At 37.3% G+C, this 20,395-nt stretch overlaps 3 protein-coding genes across 7 annotated transcripts; 1 reads left to right on the top strand and 2 right to left on the bottom strand.

The window, feature by feature from the left end:
- Positions 1–279: 279 nt before the first annotated feature.
- Positions 280–5,259, bottom strand: LOC121237406 (ultraviolet-B receptor UVR8-like). Of its 2 annotated transcripts, XM_041134129.1 has the most exons (7): positions 5,001–5,012; positions 4,122–4,793; positions 3,272–3,481; positions 2,625–2,735; positions 1,320–1,688; positions 1,069–1,176; positions 280–809 (listed from the first exon to the last, which is right to left on the bottom strand). In XM_041134129.1, the coding sequence occupies exons 2-7, from the start codon at positions 4,458–4,460 to the stop codon at positions 468–470; spliced, it is 1,479 nt and encodes a 492-aa protein (XP_040990063.1). In that variant the 5' UTR covers positions 4,461–4,793; positions 5,001–5,012; the 3' UTR covers positions 280–467. The 2 variants fall into 2 exon arrangements, with proteins under 2 accessions (XP_040990063.1, XP_040990062.1); XM_041134128.1 differs by having other exon boundaries at positions 4,122–5,259.
- Positions 5,260–6,547: 1,288 nt separating this feature from the next.
- Positions 6,548–20,372, bottom strand: LOC121237408 (general transcription factor 3C polypeptide 6). Of its 4 annotated transcripts, XM_041134131.1 has the most exons (6): positions 20,368–20,372; positions 10,239–10,246; positions 8,538–8,656; positions 8,251–8,301; positions 7,167–7,218; positions 6,673–6,940 (listed from the first exon to the last, which is right to left on the bottom strand). In XM_041134131.1, exons 3-6 carry the CDS (start codon positions 8,652–8,654, stop codon positions 6,717–6,719), a joined length of 444 nt encoding a protein of 147 aa, XP_040990065.1. In that variant the 5' UTR covers positions 8,655–8,656; positions 10,239–10,246; positions 20,368–20,372; the 3' UTR covers positions 6,673–6,716. The 4 variants fall into 4 exon arrangements, with proteins under 4 accessions (XP_040990066.1, XP_040990065.1, XP_040990067.1 ...); XM_041134132.1 differs by lacking the exons at positions 10,239–10,246; positions 20,368–20,372 and adding an exon at positions 11,072–11,260 and having other exon boundaries at positions 6,548–6,840; XM_041134133.1 differs by lacking the exons at positions 10,239–10,246; positions 20,368–20,372 and adding an exon at positions 11,072–11,260 and having other exon boundaries at positions 7,064–7,218.
- Positions 11,692–19,238, top strand: LOC121237404 (nuclear/nucleolar GTPase 2-like). The gene is made up of 11 exons (XM_041134125.1): positions 11,692–12,035; positions 12,771–12,904; positions 13,636–13,765; positions 13,957–14,117; positions 14,590–14,691; positions 14,800–14,904; positions 15,623–15,751; positions 16,747–16,887; positions 18,047–18,147; positions 18,566–18,623; positions 18,730–19,238. The coding sequence occupies exons 1-11, from the start codon at positions 11,804–11,806 to the stop codon at positions 19,123–19,125; spliced, it is 1,689 nt and encodes a 562-aa protein (XP_040990059.1). The 5' UTR covers positions 11,692–11,803; the 3' UTR covers positions 19,126–19,238.
- Positions 20,373–20,395: the final 23 nt, after the last annotated feature.

The following is a 20,395-nucleotide window of genomic DNA, read 5'->3' as shown; positions in this document are numbered from 1 at the left end:
AAGATGTAGAGCCAAAATTCGAATTCAGGACTGCTATTCTGATATCATGTAAAATTACCACTTATTCAAAAAGTTCAAGCATAGATCCAATTATTTGGTATTATATTCTTTGACACATTCCAAGGTTTTTTAGATTTGAAGCTGGTTGGTTCACCCGCAAAAGTTTCAATCGATTAGCTGATTGGAACTAAAATGAGCAAGATATAAAAACCCTGTTGTTGGACAAGAGAATGCCGATACTTTTGAAAATGTTAATACAAGATGAGAACTACGCAGAAGTTTTGAAGAAATTTGATATTTAGCAACAAATATCGCTTTAAGAATAAATTACCAAACATTCTCGATTACAATTTTATGCAAATTCTACAGGAATGAGAGGGAAAATAATCTTATGGAGCTCAGTTCTGACTAAAACAAAAAACTATAACAACCAACATGCAGAAAGCAGATGGTAGCTCCCCCGAGTGTTATGCGCTTTCAGAAACGTCTGTGTCATGATCTGCTGTTTCTTGGATAAAAATTTCAGTAGGTTCGAGGCATCCTCTCAAAGTGTCGTGACCAAGTTGTGCTCTTTCATTGTCTCCAAATCCAAATAGTCGTCCACGGTTAGTGACCACAACAGTGTGGTATAGCCCAGTGCTAATTTGAGAAACTCGGTGAGCTCTTAAGCATTCAAGGATTTGAGGCCTAGTGACTTTATCAGATAGTCCCCGCTCTGGGAACCCAAGGCTACCGAATGCCATCCACCCAAAGCCATAAACTGAACCGTCATCAACCAGAACAAAGGTTTTCCTTTTTCTTGCACAGACCTACAGGGTGATAAGCATTGAGCATCATCATGGATGGGAATCAGCAATCTCAGTCACAAGAAAGGAGTAAAACAGGCAGTGGATAAAGATGACTCTAGCTTGATGAAATTAACAGTTTTGTAACAATAAATGTTCCATTTCCTTGTTAATAAACTACTGCATGTTTTCTTAACGAGAGAGATGGTGGACGACAGTAATTTTCTCCCACACGTAATAATGAATTTCAGCATAAATGATGGAAGTAAATGGATGAACAAACCTGCACGGCAAGATTGCCCTTAAGGCCGTTCAAAAGTTCTGGAGTAGTCTTATCAACCTCATCTCCATGGCCTAAAGCACCACAGTAGCCTTTACCCCAAGTATATACCTTCAACCACCATAGCAGAAAATTAATTCTTGCAACTATTGAAAGTAAACAAAAACCATGTACATTCCATGCAAGCAACAGGAAAAGGCATGCTCTTAGCCTATATTACAATAACAATAAACATCTTGAATTCAGAGACTAACAAGTCCACTGGAGTCAAGTGCCACGGCATGCTCATCACCAGCAGAGACACGAAGCACATGAATACTCTTTCTCCGAAATTTCTGAATTACACGTGGCTGGAACTCATCATGCTGTTCTCCATGGCCAAGACAGAAGTTAGAACCCGATCCAAAAGAGTAGACTGCTCCATTGTCATTAACAGCTAAGACATAACTTGGGCCCGCAGCAATCTGAACTATAGAACCAACTCCCTCAAGCACTTCAATCACTTTGGGAGTTGGTCTGTCTAGGGTGTCACCATGACCAAGCTGACCATGGGCGTTGGCCCCACACGTATAAACCTGGCCTTGTCTCGTGAGGAAGACTGTGAAATTATGTCCAGCGGCAACCTGAAACAAATTTCAACTTCATATTAAATAATTTCTTGCAGGAAGAAAGTAAAAATAATTTGTCAAAATCAAGTCTTCAACTGACAGAGGCCAACCAAAATCAACTCTATAACTGAAGGGAGATGGGGAGGGGGAGGGGAAGAGGGGTACGGATATAGGAGAAGAGAAACATAGCACTAGGGTGAAGAGAGCAGAAGAGAAAGCATATTATTGCCTCTTAATGGTAAGAGGAAAGAGTTATTATATTCTCAAGCAGGTGTACAGAGTCCGCCATCCACATCATTTAAATGGTAAGATTTGATTTGTAAGATTCAAATTTTAAAATTTATATTCCAAATCAAATTATGTCATGTAAGCACTTTCCTAGGTGTGCCCTACACACCGGCTTGAGAATATAAATTTTGACAGGAAAAAAAACCTTTCAGTAAATTCATACTGCCCTTGTTAAACTCAAGGTGCTACATGTATCATTGGAAGAAAAGGTATGTTTAGAGATGGCTTAGAATGTTAAAACCAGCCAGCACAAGGTCAGCAGTAGTTTCTTCAAATTTATGATGTTTCACCGACTGCTAAGGTTAGGACTTCATGCATATATTTCACCTCACAACCACTATATACTTGTTACATAAAGCAGACAATCATTGAACTTAAGGAGCAAAGACGTCTTGGGAAGGAAATCTTTGGATGACAACTAAACACAGACAACAACCAATAACTCAAAATTCAACAACTTCCTCATTCACACTAAAATTGAAAACAAAGTACAAACAAAAAGAAAAACAAAAGCATACCAGGATAATGAGAAAAGCAACACACATTAGCTTGCCTATCTATAGAAACTATCAACTAAAACATATCAAATCCATTAAATCCAGAACCCAAATAACTAAAATCTAAAATTATTCTTAAAAAATAAGAATCGTAGCATGCAAGTACCTGCTTACAAGAAGCTCCCTTCAATGCTTCAACAAGCCTAGGCCTAAAAATGGGGCGAGTTGTATCTCTGTGCCCGCAACAAAATGATGAATTATCTCCACAAGTGAAAATCTGCATCAATAATGGGCAGCGCCGCATGATTATGGTAGACGTCTCATAATAATGGGCAGCACAACACACATACACACGCATTCACAAAACTTGTCCCACACCAAAATCTATAAGAATGATATGACACATGCAGCATGGTTCAGGCATCTGGATGATGCAAAAGACAAATAGCACGGATCTCAGATATGTTGCCTGGACATTGCCACATCTAACAGTTCTTCACCCACTTTTTTGTTTCATACACCAGAATAATGACCTTGAAGAAAATCTGATATGGTCACCTTAAACTTCTTTTTCCCTTTTTCTTTTCTTTACTGATAAGTCACACACACACACACACACCCCTACACACCTATCCATGATACGAGAATCGACAACCTCACCCACTGTCCTGTTCTTACAAAGGAAAAGGAGGAGTTACTTGAACTAAAGCTTTTTGGCAGATATGGTGCTGGACACTAAACTACCTTGAACATGCTAATACCTAGTAGTTCGCTCAGAATAATTAGACTGTCAAAGTATGAGCAGTTACCAACCTCTCCAGACTGCATGACAAAAGCAGCATGATTTTGGGAGGCCGAAACTTGCACAACCTGAGCCAAAGATGGGAAATCAATTCGGGTAAATGCTACACATTGTGTTGTTTCAGGACCATGACCAAGAACACCAGACAAGCTGGAACCACAAGAGTACACTGATGAATTGTTGATCAGCAACGTGTGATACCTTCCGGTGGTAATCTGCATCTGCTTACAAAAAAATTGACAATAAATTACTGCTATGCAACAAATTTTCACCAAAAAGAAAAAGAAAAAGAGGAGCTTAGTATCAAAAATCAACTATCTTGTAGATTATTATTATCAACATCATTTTCTAGGGAGATTCTTGAATAATAATATTCTCATAATTCCACAATGGTCAATGTAATGGCGTTTGATATTCCTAAACAACTAAATTTGCAGTACCAAAGAATTTGTGACAATAGATAAACATTATTCAACATGCTAAAAGGGGAGAGAGAGAGAGAGAGATTATGTAAATTTAGACTTATTTTCTATGTAAATTTATTCAAAAAAGGCCTGGGATGTACAAAAGAGCACCCCCAAATATGAGACAAGAGAAACTAAAACTCAATATTATCCTCTTTCCACATATTTGAGGTTCCATACCAAGTAAAATTCAGGGCTAAGCCTATGTAACCTCTACCTGAATTCCAGTATACTCAATTATTTTTACTTTCCATATGATAGTTAAAGAAGTACCCAATATTAATCTACACAATTATATAAGCAAGCACACTGCTTCGATCATCCCTAAACCCCACCTCCAAAACGTACGCATGGTTTAACCATGTAAAAGCAACAGCATGTGTAAAAGAAATAGTACATTGCCTGCTGAGGTCTCCACCATCTCAGACGATTGCTCCACCGATTGCAAAAACCTCAACAGCCGCTTCCAGTTCCCAACACAGCGATCAGTCAACATCATCTGAGCCTTCTCAGTCATCCGAACGTACACATTGCTGGACACACATAGCTGAAATGCCGCAAAGTCCACCAATGACCGGAATTTTTTTGGGTATAACCCCTGATTCCCACCAAAGGTTCTAGAAGTCAACTCCAAACAAACAAGATCAGTTGCACTGAGTCGGCCCGAGGTCAAAATCTCCAAAATCAAATGTGATGGCAATTCCTCGATCAAAACCGACCTAAACCGATCCGCCATTTTGCTAAATTTGAGCTCTCTCAACCCCACAAGTACAAACTCAAATTAGATTTCCCGTCAAGTCCCGACTTTTTAAGGTTAACTTAAACTAAGCAAGCAATTTTACCTATTGAACACTGATGAAATATCAAATTTTTAGGCGAAATCTAAGGCAATTGAAGCAGCATATAAAGAACACATCGGAAGGAAGAAAAATATAGGAAATTGAGTAGGATAATGGGGGTCCAGATGAGAAATTCACGGGTGGTTGAAACAGTGATTGGAAATAAATCATCAGAAGAGTCAAATCCACACCCCGGAGGATCGTAAATTCGAAGCAATGCGAGGGTTGGCCTGCAAATCAGGGGAAAATAACAGAGAATTATAACAACGACATCAACAGAAAGCAAAGTGATTAATAACTAATGATACAAAAATTGGCTGAGTCCCGAGGGCCGGGGGTGGGGGTGGGGAAGCTTAGTTCGCGATTGTAGCTGATCGAGAATGCAGGTTTTGGAGAACGAATTTAAATCAAGAAGCACATAATTGGCGAAATCTCACCGAGAAAAGTGGAAGTAGTGAAGCTTTACTGTGCCGATCACTGGTCTTTTAGCCGACAAATTGCTAAATTAAGCTCCAAAATAATGAATTCGGGGAGCGAACTGACAAAAGTATTCCACTAAGACAGAAGAGAAAGTTCTAGGGTTTCGAGCGCTCTTTTTATAGCGGCATTTCCTAGCTGTCATGCTTTTCTCTCTCTAGTCTAAGCCCGCTGTATCTGTGACTGTTTCTCTCCCCTCTCAAACACACACACTAAGGAATCTCCGTGCGTGGAATTTCGTGGGATTTTGGAGGGGAGGTTTCTCCAAGAACTTAGCTTCCACTTCCCTTGTCTTTTCGTGTGTCTGATGACACGTGTGACTTTTGGGTGGCGACACATAGTCAGAATGACGGGACTTTTGCGTCACCGGGTACTATTCTCCATTCCAAGGATTGTGCGAGAAGCGGTCGCGCGGGTACTCTAAAAAGTAATGTCGCGCTATTTGGGGAACACGTGTCCCGGCCACCTCCCGATTAGGGAAGAGATTTTGCCAGTGCTTGAGATTTATTATCTTTCTAAACCGTAAAAAAATTATTACTAATATATTTAAAATCTTTTATATCATATATTATTTATATATTTTAATATATTAATAGTGGGTAAAATCTTTTAAATAAAATTATTCAAAAATTATATATTTAACATATTTATAGCATCTCTCCAAATTGACAGTCTAATTTTGACTAGCTTTTCCAGACAAGTTTGGCGCGTGTTTCTAACGTTGTGTCGGTGCATGCGTTGGATTGGCTTGTGTATTGATGATTGGGTCATCCCCACCCTGAAGCAACAAAGCGGCGTGATTGATTGCCTTTATCATTTTTCTTAAAAGAAAATGCTTTATCCAGTATCCTCACGTAAGTAGATTTTAGAAAATAAATCCTGCCTTGAATTGACGTAATATATTATATTTTTACTCTAAAAAGAAATTTATCATTCCATAAATTTACTTTTAAAAAATTTCTTAAAATAAAAAACATATAAATAAAAGAGATACCAAGCGAGGTGCTGGCCTTAACGATTAAATCACTTTTTGAGTAAAAATTTATATCAACTCATCTCATCATTATAACTTTATTAAATTCTCATACAAAATAAATTAAATAATTTAATTTTTTCAAATATCAAAATAATAATAATATTAAAAAATAATATTCTAATAATATTTTATTCAACTCATCTCAACTTATCTCTCAATCTAAACAAAGCCTCCTTAGTCACTATTGCTTAATTCAGCAGCTGATTCAAAACTTGGCCTAAAATGCAAGGAAATGCTGTATGGGTATCTCGTTGTTATATCATAATTGTAGCTTTGGTAGAGATTACCAAAATCAGGATGGCGCAAAGAAGTACCCATATCTCGTGTTTTCTCTCTATTTTGAAAGGGAAAATGATTTACCCACAACATTTTATACAACACATTGTACAACAATGTGTTAAATGAGATGTATTTTTGTAAAATTATATTATTTTTATAAGGTATTTTACAAAAATACTCCTCATTTAACACATTGTTATACAATGTATTGTACAAAATATTGTGGGTATATCATAACTCAGTTCCCAGTTCAATATTCTGGGTGGATTTGGGAAACCCAAGAATTCTTCAGACTTGCTCAGTCTGCTCAGATGTTGCAAATTGATTGTCAGCATCAGGTGCCAATCTAAACTTCAGAATCTTATGAAGCCGTGCCACTGGTTTTACACCCTTGCTTGGCGCTCCATTTGGATCTATTATACATTTTCCTGAGAAAAGGTTTGCTTCGGATGGTCCTGTCTCTTCGTGAACCACTGGGGTAGTATCTGCAAAGAGAAGCGGATTTAGCACACATCCTTAGCCAGAGATCAATGTGACTTCTAGTTCCTCTGTCATATGGGGGCTCGACCAAGGTAATAAAGGCAGCTGCAATAACCATCATTCTAGTGATATTATATCCCAAACTTCCCTTCTACAACACTAACAAGCAAGCATTTCATGAAAGTGAAATTAAGTAAACGGTAGTATAAATACTCTGTAACACCCTACATATGTTTCGAATTAATGGAAGTGGGGGGAAATTCTGAATCCCTCTTAACTTCTTGGCAAACAAACCGAGTATGACATGTTACAAGGAACCAAAACCATTCACCTTCTTCCGTGAAAACCAAGCATGTGCCAATTGTTTCTTCATATTCACCTATCTGTAAGGAGACCAGTATTAGTAAAGGCTTAAAAGGAACCATGACCCAAGCCTCACAAATTAACACAAGAATCAACGAGGAAACAAAAGGTAAAACAATTGGAGTTCATGATACCAAAGTACTAAATTCTACTTAAAGTTATTCCATCAATGCATCAACCTCAAAAATCTCTATCGAGTAACATACTAACTACCAATATAATGAATTGATGAAAGCTAAAATTTCCATCTGGAAGATCAAGGAGGAAGTAAAGATTAATTTCTGACTATCACTAGCTAAAACCCTAAAGTATAATTGTCTGACTATATTTTATGAAAGACATGGCCATCTCCACACAAAGCTGATATCATGGGTTTTAAATCAAGATTGTTATTTCACTCCAGAAAAGGACACTTGAACAGAAAAGAGGAAATGAAGACAATTACAATGTTTTGAATACCGTACCGGATGCCGTACCGGTCAAGGCACTGGAGCGAAATATTTCGGTACCGGTACCGTTTCGTGTACCGTTTCGAGATAGTCGATATATGAATAAATTATATATATAAATTATATTCCAAAATAATAGTCTATATATGAATAAATTATATATAAATACATATATATATAAATTATAAATAGCCTAAGTCTGAATTGGGGGTAAAAAAATAAGTTTGTAGTTTGAAAAAATGAAAAAAATAAAAAAAAATTTAAAGGCCGAAATATTGGCCGGTACCGGCCGGTATTTGGGCCGGTACGAAACACATATGATACATGTACCGGCCACTGGGCTGGTACGGAAAATTTCAGCCGTACCGGCAGGTACGGTATGAAATTAAAAACACTGGACAATTACTGTTAGACAAAAATTATCCCAACAAATGTTAAGACAAGAATTTTGTCTGACAACAACTCCTAAAGAAACAAAGAAAACATATATTCAAAATCTGGAGGGGAAAAACAAAAGGAAAAAAAAAAAAAAAAAACACCTGTTTAGATAATTAACTTTCACACTCAAAGCAATACAAAATTATCAATTGGCAAAAAACTCACCAACTTCAATTTGTCATCAATAATTAATACTGGATTCAATGTGTCCAGGCCCTAAAAATACAAGCAAACGAATGGTAATGAGATTTGAAGAAACTAAAATGGATCCATGTAGAACTGAATCAAAGAAGAAATTGAAATTGGACGAAAGACTATAGAAAAAATTCCGACTACCAAAAAAAATATATAAACTCAAAATGTTGCTGAACATCAACATATATACTCCATACACACACACACCCCACATATATAATTTTCAAACAATGATGTCTCGCATGTCTAGAACTTACAGAGAGAACATATGGTGCATTTGACGGGATGTCAAGTTGCCCAGAAACACTGTTGAGATCAAGCAAAACGAATTCTTCTTCATCCCCTTGATGATGTTGCACCGAGCTTACCTCCATATCTTAAACACAAACAAAAACATGTAGAAGGGAAGTCAGTTTAACATGTCGAGCATTGTGCTTACCATCAAAGTGTTAAACTTCATACCAGAGGCAGAAGTCAAGACTCATTTTCTTAGAACTCTATAAAAGTGGATGAACAATTGAACACTCGATCTTGCTTTTTCTTCTTTCGTTTTTCAGGATTTCTATCACTTCAATTTTGCAATAATGTCTCCTTGAGGATTCTGACCCTTTCTTTTCAAACCCTAGAAGCAAATCGACGTAGAAAAACAAAACCTCTAATAAATTTTAGCTCTGGGTACCTTGTGTTGTGCCTATCAATGCAAGGACAGAAACCCATCATCAGGTTTTTGGAGACTCAAATGTGGTTATACAAGCAATAATCAACAATTCCAGAGTCTCAGATTGGATTCTGCAACCCATCATCAGAGATATTAAGCACCACCTTGACTCTTTTGATGAAAGAAAGGCAGAAAAAATTCATCGACCTAAAAATGGATGCGCGCACAACATGGCGCAATGGGCAGCTTCAACGCAGGCCTATGGAAACATCCCTTTAATCCAAATCCCGCCTTCTCTATTAGACTTCCATAGTGGCAAGGACCCCCCTAGATAATTTGTATTTTAATAATTCTGCACCAGCGACTTTCTTGTTTTGTTAAGTTTTTACTAATGAAAGCTTGATTATTAAAAAAAAAATAGCTTAGTAATTTTATTAATCTTAGATTTTATCATAGTAATTATATTTGTTAATGTAGTATATTTTAGGCCTATGGAAACATCACTTTAATCCAAATCCTCTATTAGACTTCCATAGTGGCAAGGACCCCGCTAGAAAATTTGTATTTTAATAATTCAGCACTAGTGACTTTCTTGTTTTGTTACGTTTTTACTAATGAAAGCTTGATTATTAAAAAAAAAAAAAAAAGCTTAGTAATTTTATTAATCTTAGATTTTATCATACTAATTATATTTGTTAATGTAGTATATTTTAAATGATCTTATACATTAACCATATAAATAGCATTCCCTTAAATTATGTAGTGATAAGTATAATTGACGAAGAAAAAATTTATTTTCAAGCTTGAGCTTTGACACAACTAACATGCAATAATAATAAAAAAATATTAGTATTTTAAATTTTTTATAACTCTAATGAGTGCCGTAATAATTGAGAATAGAGTACTGTTATGTGTACTTACAGTTTTACTTACACTTTTACTTACAAGACTCATTTTGTTAGTTTTCTTTTGAAATTCAAAAATTTCAATTTCGAATTTCATGATTTTCAGTATATAAATAACTAAAATGTGGAGAAATAAGTTTTTTATAAGTTTTACTTACTTTAGTACTTTCCATTGAGAATAACAATGTTTAAGACGAAAAATTGGGTATTTATTTATTGCTTTTAGTATTTTTTTCTTAAACTTGGGTCGACACTAAGCTGACCCAAAACCATTGAGGTCCAGTCAAACACTATTCTTGATCTATCATTGTTCTTTATTTTGGGGGGGGGGGGGGGCGGGGGGGAGAAAATCTATTCAACTTCCTGTTTAAACCAACACACACCACACACCTGACGTGGCGAACTGGTTTGTTCGCCCACGTCACGATTCACCTACGTCTGCCCTCACCCATCAGTCAAGTTCTTCTCCCTCGCCCGTAACACCTCACCAGCGAAGATCCCCTCACGCCAGTCAACTCTCATTTTCGCCGTTACCCCTTGCCCGAGCACCCGTCACCCTTATTTTTGCCGGGTCAATTAAATTCACCCGGTTAAACCCAGTTCAAGCAGTCACTTACTCACACCAAGTAGGTCTTCAATCCATTCCTAAGGGGGAAGTGGGGGTGGGGTGGGGGTCAGTTTCCATTTAAGCTATGGTTCACTAGCACAAATGCCTAAAGGCTTCATCTCCCTACTCTAATAGGAATCAGATCTGCAAGTAAAATCCCTTGTTGAACTCAGATGAGTAACAGAAAGTTGTTAACCTGAAATTCACCTTGACTAACTTGTCAGTTCGAGTGATGACCCAATGCAAGTGTTCAGTCACTTAATCCTTGCTACTGTTTATGCCAACTAACTCTCATGAACAAGGAGGGAATCATCATTCATGTCTACTTTTTCCTACTCTGTTTTTGCTATTTGTTATTTTTTTCCTGCTCCAGAGTGAAAAAAAAAAAAAAAAGCAATATTGTTGCAGAGTAATCCTTGCTACTGTTTATGTCATTCTCAGATGAGAAAAAACCCAAAATCAGCAACCAAAAATACAAAAAAAAAAAAAAAATCCAACAAACACAAAACTGTAGATCCAAGAAACATAAAAACACACAAGATGATTCATGCTAGACGTGGGGAGATATTGGGAAACGAAATGGAGAGAAAAAAAAAAACCCTTTATTTAGTGGGTTCTTACCCTTGTCGGCGGTCCTAGACGACGGTGGAAGTACAAGACGGGCGATGATGTCGGCAGCAAGAATGCAGGCGGAGGGGTGAAGCCGTGAAGAAGAAGAACGAGCTGGGGTGGAGAGAACGCGGGGGTGGAGGGGAAATTTGGATTTACAATGCGGAAGAAGAACGAGCTGGGTGGGGGCAGGGCTTGACGCGGGTGCCAGGTGGTTGCGAGAGGGGGTGGGGGGAGGAGGGCCGCGGGGGGTTCGCCTGGGGGGGAGGGTCCGCGGGTGAGGGGTTTGGCTCAAGAGGGGGTGGGGGCAGGGCTTGACGCCGGTGCCAGGTGGTTGCAAGAGGGGGTGGAGTGAGGGCTCGACGCCGGTGTGAGGTGGTTGCGAGAGGGGGTGGGGGAAGGAGGGCCGCGGGGGGTTCGCCTGGGGGAAGGGAATCGGGATATCGCCTGGGAGGGGGGGAGAGGGGATTTCGGATTTCTTTTTGTTCCCATAAGATTAGTCTGTGTGCGGTTATAGAATTGATAAAATGGATCTATACGTGGCATTTGTTCATTGGAGGGCTGTTATTTAGTGAAAAATAGATGAACCGGTTTAAAGTATTTCTGAAAAAAAAAAAAAAAAAACCCACCGTCGTTTGCTGTTACTTAAACCCCAGGCTTCCACTTTAGTCGGATGAAATATCGGCCGCTAATTTTTCCCCCAATTTCCCAGCGACCAAGCAGACCCAAAAACTCTTTTCTAAGATGACAAAGGCAGCGAAGGAGAAGAAAGTGAACATCTCCGGTAAGCCGAAGCATTCACTGGACTCGAACCGTAAAGATGGGACCGATGGCTCGCGTAGCGCCGCCACGGTTCGGCGCCTCAAGATGTACAACACGAGGCCCAAGCGGAATAGCGCAGGAAAGGTCCTCAAGAACGAGTTTCAGTCCAAGGAATTGCCCAACACTCGAATCCAACCCGACCGCCGCTGGTTCGGTAAGATACATGAGTTTTCGCTTATATCTTATCTGGAAAAGATGAGGTACTTATCTGTGATCAATGGTTGAATTGGATGCATGAATTTGAAGTGAGATGACAGTAGTTTGTTGAATTGTTGGGGTTAAGTGTTCTTGAGAATTTTTTTTTTTTTTTTTAATAAGTAATAAGAGATTTATTAATGCAAGTAGATAGGCATATCCCAAGTACACAGGAAGTATACAAACGGAAACACCTAAATACAAGCTGAACTAGGAACTAGCAAAGTAAAGGAAACATTTAAAAAATCCCCTTTCAGTACAAGAGTTTTCGCCCAAAAGCACTAGTTTGAAAGAAAAACTCTCTAAATTCTCCCAACGAGCGTTCTCTGTCATCGAAACAGCGTCCATTCCTTTCTAGCCATAAACACCACATTAGGCATAGAGGAGTGTTCTTGTGAAATAATGTACTGTTATTAATTAATTACAATAAACTTTTGGGAGAAGTACTTCTTATATCTAAGAATTAAAAACCTATGTCAGGCCATTTTGAAATTAAATTTTTTCAGAAGCTGATTGTCAAGGTTAGTAAACATATTTCCTATCTGATTATGCACAGAGACGATATTCCAAGGCATGGAAATTTAAGTGATCCAGCGTTTTTCCCAGTAAAAAGCAAAAAATGATTCTGATCTTTTATTCCGGTGACAATTAACAAACTTGCAATTTTCATGGTAATTTTTGGCTGAGTTTGTAGGGAATACTCGAGTTGTGAATCAGAAAGAGCTTGAATTTTTCCGTGAAGAACTTCAAAACCGGATGTCCAGTAACTACAATGTCATTTTGAGGGAGAAGAAACTACCCTTGTCCCTCTTGAATGATCGCCAAAAGGTATGCAGGCTTGCTTAATTTGAGCTCCCTTTTCAATTTTTGAGCAGGAATCAGAAGGTGAATTACGCATTGTACACCCAAAGAAAAATGGCAAATCTCTCACACTGTTTTTAGCCCAACTATAGTTGTCTGCCTCCTTTCATGGAACATTTGTTTTCCATGGTCACCTTTTATGGGACATAAGCACTCATGGTTAACTTGAGGTTGGTCGATAATATATTTGGCAGTGGATTGATGATTAAATTTTCAAGTGTTAATCAATACCGTTTAACAAATTTACCTGATTTAGATGTGTGCAGTCCCTGCAATGCTTGCTTGGAGGTTAGACTGCTTCTAAGTGGACTTGTCAAATGATGAGCTTGACTTCTGCCAAGTCTCACTCGAGGACTGCAAATTTTCCTATCTTGTTGGGAATACGACGTCTCACCATGTCTCTTGCTTTCATCGTAGTTAGGTTTTTTTATAAGTAAAAAGAAATTCTCAAAAAAAAAGTCACAAACTGACTCGTATTTATAATATAATGCCTCATAATGAATGAGAAACATACTTGACAAAAAAAAAAAAAAAGTTAGGAGAAACTTGGGCCTCTTTTGCTGATTATTTCCAACCTCCAGTTAAACATTAACATGATTTATTTTTCAAGAAATCTTCCTAGGCAGAACTTTAGTTTTCTTGCAGAAATTACCATGCATTCGCTTTTCTAATCAAGAGGATTTTATATAACTTTGAAGCAATCCAGAGTTCATCTTCTTGACACTGAGCCTTTTGAAGATGCATTTGGACCTAAGACTAAGAGGAAGCGCCCAAAGCTATTGGCAGCAGATTATGAGTCATTGGTTAAGAAAGCTGATGGTTCTCAGGGTATATGAATGTTTTTTCCCCCACTTTTCCCTTTCTTCCTCTTCTTTCCATTTACTTGGTTGTTCTTTTAGGGCTGGATCATGGTTGGAACAGATGTGGAAAATTTTTGTGTAGCAGCTGATGTGATTAACTCATTTTAATCAAATTTAAAATAGTGATTTACTTAATATTCTTTTTATTGATTGCTTTAGATGTCTTTGAGGAGAAACATGCTGCTAGTGCCTCAGTAGAAGGAAACGAAGAAGATGGACTTAGGGATCTGGTTCGGCATACAATGTTCGAGAAAGGTCAAAGTAAACGTATATGGGGCGAGCTTTATAAAGTAATTGATTCTTCAGTTGTGGTTGTCCAGGTTTGTGTTTCTTTTTTCGCTTGGCTGGAATGAATAAAATTATTTTTTTACATGGGTTAGATTTAGGAAATATATGGTGAGACATTGAACTTGTAACTCTTTTTTTTTTTATAAATAAAAAACTTGTGCTTCTTTTTGCTATTAAAGAAGCGTATGTTAGGGTCCTTGATGTTCTATTTTCACAGTATTGCTTGCTTCAGCCTCCTCAGCATTATTTTGGATAGTTAAAAATTTGCATAAATGTCATGGAAGGAGCTTGTTACATGGATGGTTAGAATAATCTGATATTTCTATATATTTTCCTTAAAAACTATAAATCTTTTTTACCTATCAACGATAATTGCTTATGCTTGCTGGCCATGCTTGTTCATGCCAAGGTACTGCTAGTCGGCCACATTTTGTGTAATCGAACATCTTTCCTTCCCCCTCCAGTTTTCTTTTGTTTCCTTCAATTTGTTCTTATGCATTTCAGGTTTTGGACGCAAGGGACCCACAAGGTACTAGATGTTACCATCTAGAGAGACATTTGAAAGAGCATTGCAAGCATAAACACTTGATTCTTCTGTTAAACAAGGTTGGTTTCATCTTACAAATTGAGACTTTTATGAGACCATTAAGGATTTCCTTATTATTCCATGTCCCCACCTGAGCTGCTTGAAGATTTTAATACCTGTTTGTCTAGTGTGATTTGATTCCTGCTTGGGCAACAAAAGGATGGCTTAGAGTGTTATCCAAGGAATACCCTACTCTAGCATTCCATGCGAGCATCAACAAGTCTTTTGGCAAGGTACCCTTCTCAGCTTATGTGTTCAAGATAATAACAGCTAAGTTCTTGAATTCCAACAACTTGTCATATGCTTTGCATATTAGTCATTGTTATCTCCATTTAAATTCTTTTTCTGTAAAATTATCACACCTTTTCTTTACAGTGCCATATTGCACACTTTCAATTTCCATTCTCCTTCATCATTGCATTTATTTTGTTGAGAACAGAAAAAGGCTTTTAGCTTTACAGGATGTGCAGTTTTCTATGTTAAAAATGGTCTACATGTAACACCCCTTTCCGATAAGGTTAGGAATGCTACTTCATTACATTCCATACCGCAAGGATTCAGAATTCTTTAAACATTATAATTCCTTTTATATAAGTTTAAACATTAAAAGTTACAAATACGAGTCTCATGTATACATCATGTGTACTTGGGCTATGCCTTTTTTCTAATGAATAGAACTTCTTATTACTTATAAAAAAATTCTAAATACAAGTATGCAATTGATTAACCCTCTAATACAACTAATCCAACATATAAAATCCTTTTTTATACTAAAGTCTAAACAAAGATCCTAATAGCTTATGTGATAAACGCTTATTCAATTCTTCACTTGGTCAATGTCTTCGATTTGTTCTTAATATAGAAGCTTAAAGCTTTGTATACGTTTTTTGATATGTTAATCCTTTTGGTTCCAATGTTTATTTTTCAAAATTGTATCTTTGTTGGAAACAGGGTTCTCTTCTGTCAGTATTGAGACAATTCGCTCGGTTAAAAAGTGACAAGCAAGCTATATCTGTTGGATTTGTTGGGTATCCTAATGTGGGAAAATCTTCAGTTATTAACACACTGCGTACAAAAAATGTAAGATTTCTCTTTCTCCTTTGCTGCCTACAATGTTGCAGTTCTCTGACATTTTTCTACCGATAAAAAAAAAGTTCTCTGACATTTTTCTATTGGTTTTTTGACATTCTTTATGCAATTTTATCAGAGTTGCAGAAACATAAACGCCAATAATTATAGACACGCATGCATATTTTTTGCATAGATGTAGTTCTATAAATGCATCTATATCTTCTGGTTATATGCTGTGTATTGCATCCAAATTGTATGCTTGGTATTTCTTTTGGCTATATGCTGTGGTAGACTTTGATTATCCCGTAATGTTAGGATTTATGAATATATTATATGAGCTCAGGCATCTAGTCCTAGACAGAATCTGCATACATTCAAAGCATTTTTTTTTTCTGCTTTTGTTTTTTTTTTTTTTTTTTTTTTTTGTTGGGGGGGGGGGGGGGGGGGCGGTTTATGGATGTCTCGTGTCTTGGCAACATTCTGAACCTTCTTGCTCTGTGCTTGTGGTGTCATTACGTGGGGCTGTTACTCAGCCTACTGCATGGATGACATCACACGTGCTAGTGTGGAGATATCTTTATGAGGCTAAATACAAAAAAATCATAATTAACTTCATGTTGCAAGCTTCAAGGCTGTAATGGTGGTGGTTAAAGCTAATAATTTTTTCAGTTTTTTGTCAGTGCAAAGTAATTTTTTTTTTCATGTACAATCTTTGTAATTCGGATGTTGTCTTCTCTGCTTCAATGACACCATTGCAAGGGGATTTCTCCAGATGCTTCACATCGTGCAGAGCATTGATATTTAGTATTACTGTCACTACAAGGAAGTTTTCTTGCAAAGGACAGTCCAGTTAGGATTTTTTATCTCAGTATTCCTTGATGAGGGAGGGGTTCAATTTGCTTAGCTATGAGTCAAAAGTGAATCCGGTTTTAACAAGGATGATGATTTTGCTACGTTAATGGTTTTGATAGCTGACATATTTGTGTGCCTTTTTTTCACGCAAGGTTTGCAAGGTTGCTCCAATTCCAGGCGAGACTAAAGTGTGGCAGTATATAACCCTCACAAAGAGGATCTTCTTGATTGATTGCCCTGGGGTTGTTTACCAAAACAGTGACTCTGAAACAGATATTGTACTTAAGGGTGTGGTATGTTCTAATCGTTTGCTTCTATAGTAAATTTTGTACCCATTTTTGAAGCATTGATTTGGTAGGAATGAGCCAGTGGATCAGTGTAATCTTGATTGAATTGTGCTACATGATAGTCCTTTATGTTAAAGTGACTTATAATAGGCCTCATGTTCAAAGGGTAATTAATACCGTAGATTTAGCATGTGAGGATACTGAATGGAGTTTGACATTGTCAAAGAGTGATAAGTTCTTGCATTTTATAATGATTTCATTAGGTTCCAATTGTGATATTTATTAGTCTTTTTTACTTACCAAACAAAAAAATATTTATTAGTCTTTTTGGAGTATGCGCTCAGATGTGGTTTGAGCTTCTTTAGTTCTTTGGGGGGAGTTAGAGAGGCATGAAATTGCCATACTCCAAATTTATTATATGAGGATGGTGAATGGGATCCCACATTGTCTAGGAGGGAGACGTTCTTGCAATTTATAATGATTCTATAGGGCTTCAATTGTGATATTGACTAGTCGTTTTGGAGTATTAAGTCTCAATAGGACTTGAGCTTTCTTTGGATCTCTGTACACAAAATGTTTTGAAATTGAGTTGAAATGTTTTGGTATTTTAGTGTTTCTTAGGACAGAAACTGATCTAAACTCACGCAACCCCACACAAAGGTCATATAAACTTATGCAACCTCACATCTCGATATTCCAATTAAGTAGAAGATTGTTAATTGGAAATATTTATCATTATAGCTATTCTTCCTAATATTTGGCCATGGCCTTGTATAACAATATGTAAACATCTTTAATGGTGCGTCACAACTTTATTTTGATTTTTGCGTTCAAATGTTTTATCTTTAAGTTTTTATATATTTCACTTGCTCATTGAGAATGGCTCCATTGGATCGGTAAACTAAATTATACTTTATATCTTGTGTTTGGGGCTTACTTATATGGATTTTACTTCATTATATATGGTCCCCTCCCTTGCTTTCCCCCAATTTTTGCAATATTGGGTCTTTATCGAATCATTTATTGCGCCCTAATCCTTTTGAAGACAGGGAGTTCCGCTGTGTGTGTATTTGTTTCATATTAATGTTTTCATGTGGCTTATTGAGCAATTTCTTTTTATGATCATATATATCCTTTCAAAATAAGGATTTTTCCTTGTGTCCAGGTACGTGTCACAAATTTGGAGGATGCTGCTGAACACATTGGAGAAGTTTTGAAACGTGTAAAGAAGGAGCACCTGGCAAGGGCATATAAGATAAAAGACTGGTGTGTCACTCTCTCTAGTTGGAATCTTAGTGATATCATGGCATGACTAGAACTTCCTAGAGCATCCTGGCTTCCCAGGTGTTTCTTGGCAAATGTCCCTTTACACCTTCTTGACTTACCTTCCTTAGAGATGCATCAATGAGCAAAGTTTCAAATATTCACAAATTACCTATTGCTTTCTATTCATTTCAGGTGATTGTTATCTTTGAGTTTGACTTTAGTGAATTAGAGAACAGGGTAGTTCAATATCTGCCTTGTTTTCTAATCTAAGAATCTGTGATAAGTGCAGTGAAGTGCAATTACTTTGTTGCAACACTTTATTTTACTTGCTTTTGTCTAGGTTTCTGTGTGAGATTACTAATCCTTTACCCAACACTGTCCTTAATATGTTAATTATTTCTTATTATGATGTTCTCAGGGATGATGAAAACGACTTTCTGGTTCAGCTATGCAAATTGACTGGCAAGCTTTTGAAGGTTCTTCTTTTAACTTCAATGCTTAACGGTGAAATCTTTATGTATTGCTATTGAAATAAACAGTTGTGCTTCGTGACTGACTCTATATTATGAATGGGCTGCCTAGGGTGGGGAACCTGACTTGACGACTGTGGCAAAGATGGTCCTCCACGACTGGCAGAGGGGTAAGATACCCTTTTTTGTGCCCCCTCCACGACAAGACGAATCATTAGAGGAACCCAATATTTTTGGTACCGACAAAGATGAAGGTGTGGAGAGTAGTGAGGCATCTGCAGCTTTTAAAGCCATTGCAAATGTTATATCATCCCAGCAACAAAAAACAGTCCCTGTTCAAAGGGATCTCTTCAGTGAGAATGAGTTGAAGGGTGACACAGATGCACCACTTCCAGCTACTGAGGTTGAGACATCCAAGCAGCTCCATCCCACAATGGGTGATTTGCCGGAGCTGCTCCCAGCAACTGAGGACAAGATTTCCGACCAGCTTCCTGCTAGTGAGTCATAGGTTTTTGCTTTGTATCAGGGTTCGACAGTCGTCTTTTCTAGTCTGGGAAATTTTGTTTTTCTAAGTTACAGATGTATCAAATTGCTAGTTCGTCCTAATTATACCATATTGCAAAGTTCTTTTCCCAACATGTGCAAGCCAGGAAAAGTCAGGAAGGCATACTACAAAAGTGTGTTTTTATAGCCTTGGGTCCAACAATTCCAAAGCATACCTAAAGCACTAGCATTTGTGTAGGTAAATGTAAATGCAAATCAAGATTTAGCTAACAATCCTATTAAATTGTCTACGTTGGAAGAGGTAAATGCATTTTGCTTTGCTACACCAATCCTAATGCTCTGAGCTATACGACACGTCAACGTCCAAAACGGTGCAGGTGGTGTCTACTCATTATAGCATTAGATGGCTAGTTTATTACTGATGGTTGGTACAATGAGCCTAACAGGCGACCATTTTAACGAGATTATTTATCTCCAAATCCCACTGTTAAGATGGTTAAAAAGAAATGAAATGATTGTCAGATCAATAATTAACACAGTTGAATGATTTAATATGTTGTCTTTTGATAATTTGAGAATATATAAATTGTAAAATTCATGTTTAATATTTAAAAGTGGAAAAGACATTCTCTCATAGCATACGGCGTACGCAACCTAGATATTGATGAGTGTTATCAAATCAAACTTGGACGTAAAACATGTTTGAGGTTGACCCGTGGATTGAAGCACACAAAAGGATGACATGTGGTTGGAACCCAATTTTCTTTTTGTAATGTCAAGTTCAGCTGTCTTTACTGTCTCTAATTGAAACGGTTGAAGATGGCTCAGCGAATTCTGCCGTGATGGGAGGCGTTAGAAAAACACCAAACAACGAAAAGACCTTTCTTATCAACTTTATTTTGCTAAAGCAGCTGGACATTGCGAAGTGGTGGGGGCAATCTAGCTTGCAATTGGATGGAGATGTTTCAAGTCTTTGTGTCAAAACTATCGATAGATTTTCCCAAAGGATTCTTCCAACTTTTGGAAAAGTGATAGAATGATTATATAAGATTCTTTTTATATATTTACTCTATAAACTTTTGTAAGATTATATACTAAGAGCATACGCATCAGTCGTCCACACACTCAACATGATTTTTTTTTATTTTTTCATTCTCATCAGGATGTGCTGCGGCTGATGTAAATAATTTCTATGAATTTTTCTTCGGCCATTAATACGAGTTTTCCTTTTATGTTGCTTTTTGACTGAAAGTCGTCAGCAATGTAACAATACA

This window comes from Juglans microcarpa x Juglans regia, chromosome 6S, assembly GCF_004785595.1.
Source record: "Juglans microcarpa x Juglans regia isolate MS1-56 chromosome 6S, Jm3101_v1.0, whole genome shotgun sequence".
NCBI lineage: Eukaryota > Viridiplantae > Streptophyta > Magnoliopsida > Fagales > Juglandaceae > Juglans > Juglans microcarpa x Juglans regia.
The sequence above is the reverse complement of the archived record's forward strand: the minus strand, read 5'-3'. Positions and strand labels throughout refer to the sequence as shown.

Excerpts from the sequence above, each read along its gene's own strand:
- LOC121237406 (XM_041134128.1), bottom strand. The coding sequence starts at position 4,460 with ATGGCGGATCGGTTTAGGTCGGTTTTGATCGAGGAATTGCCATCACAT. Across the intron at positions 1,177-1,319 it reads CACTTGACTCCAGTGGACTT|GTATATACTTGGGGTAAAGG; the intron begins GTTAGTCTCTGA and ends TGGTGGTTGAAG. Across the intron at positions 810-1,068 it reads AGGGCAATCTTGCCGTGCAG|GTCTGTGCAAGAAAAAGGAA; the intron begins GTTTGTTCATCC and ends ATCACCCTGTAG.
- LOC121237404 (XM_041134125.1), top strand. The coding sequence starts at position 11,804 with ATGACAAAGGCAGCGAAGGAGAAGAAAGTGAACATCTCCGGTAAGCCG. Across the intron at positions 13,766-13,956 it reads GAAAGCTGATGGTTCTCAGG|ATGTCTTTGAGGAGAAACAT; the intron begins GTATATGAATGT and ends TGATTGCTTTAG. Across the intron at positions 15,752-16,746 it reads ACACACTGCGTACAAAAAAT|GTTTGCAAGGTTGCTCCAAT; the intron begins GTAAGATTTCTC and ends TTTTCACGCAAG.
- LOC121237408 (XM_041134131.1), bottom strand. The coding sequence starts at position 8,654 with ATGGAGGTAAGCTCGGTGCAACATCATCAAGGGGATGAAGAAGAATTC. Across the intron at positions 7,219-8,250 it reads TTGATGACAAATTGAAGTTG|ATAGGTGAATATGAAGAAAC; the intron begins GTGAGTTTTTTG and ends GTCTCCTTACAG. Across the intron at positions 6,941-7,166 it reads CTTGGTTTTCACGGAAGAAG|CTGCCTTTATTACCTTGGTC; the intron begins GTGAATGGTTTT and ends TGGTTATTGCAG.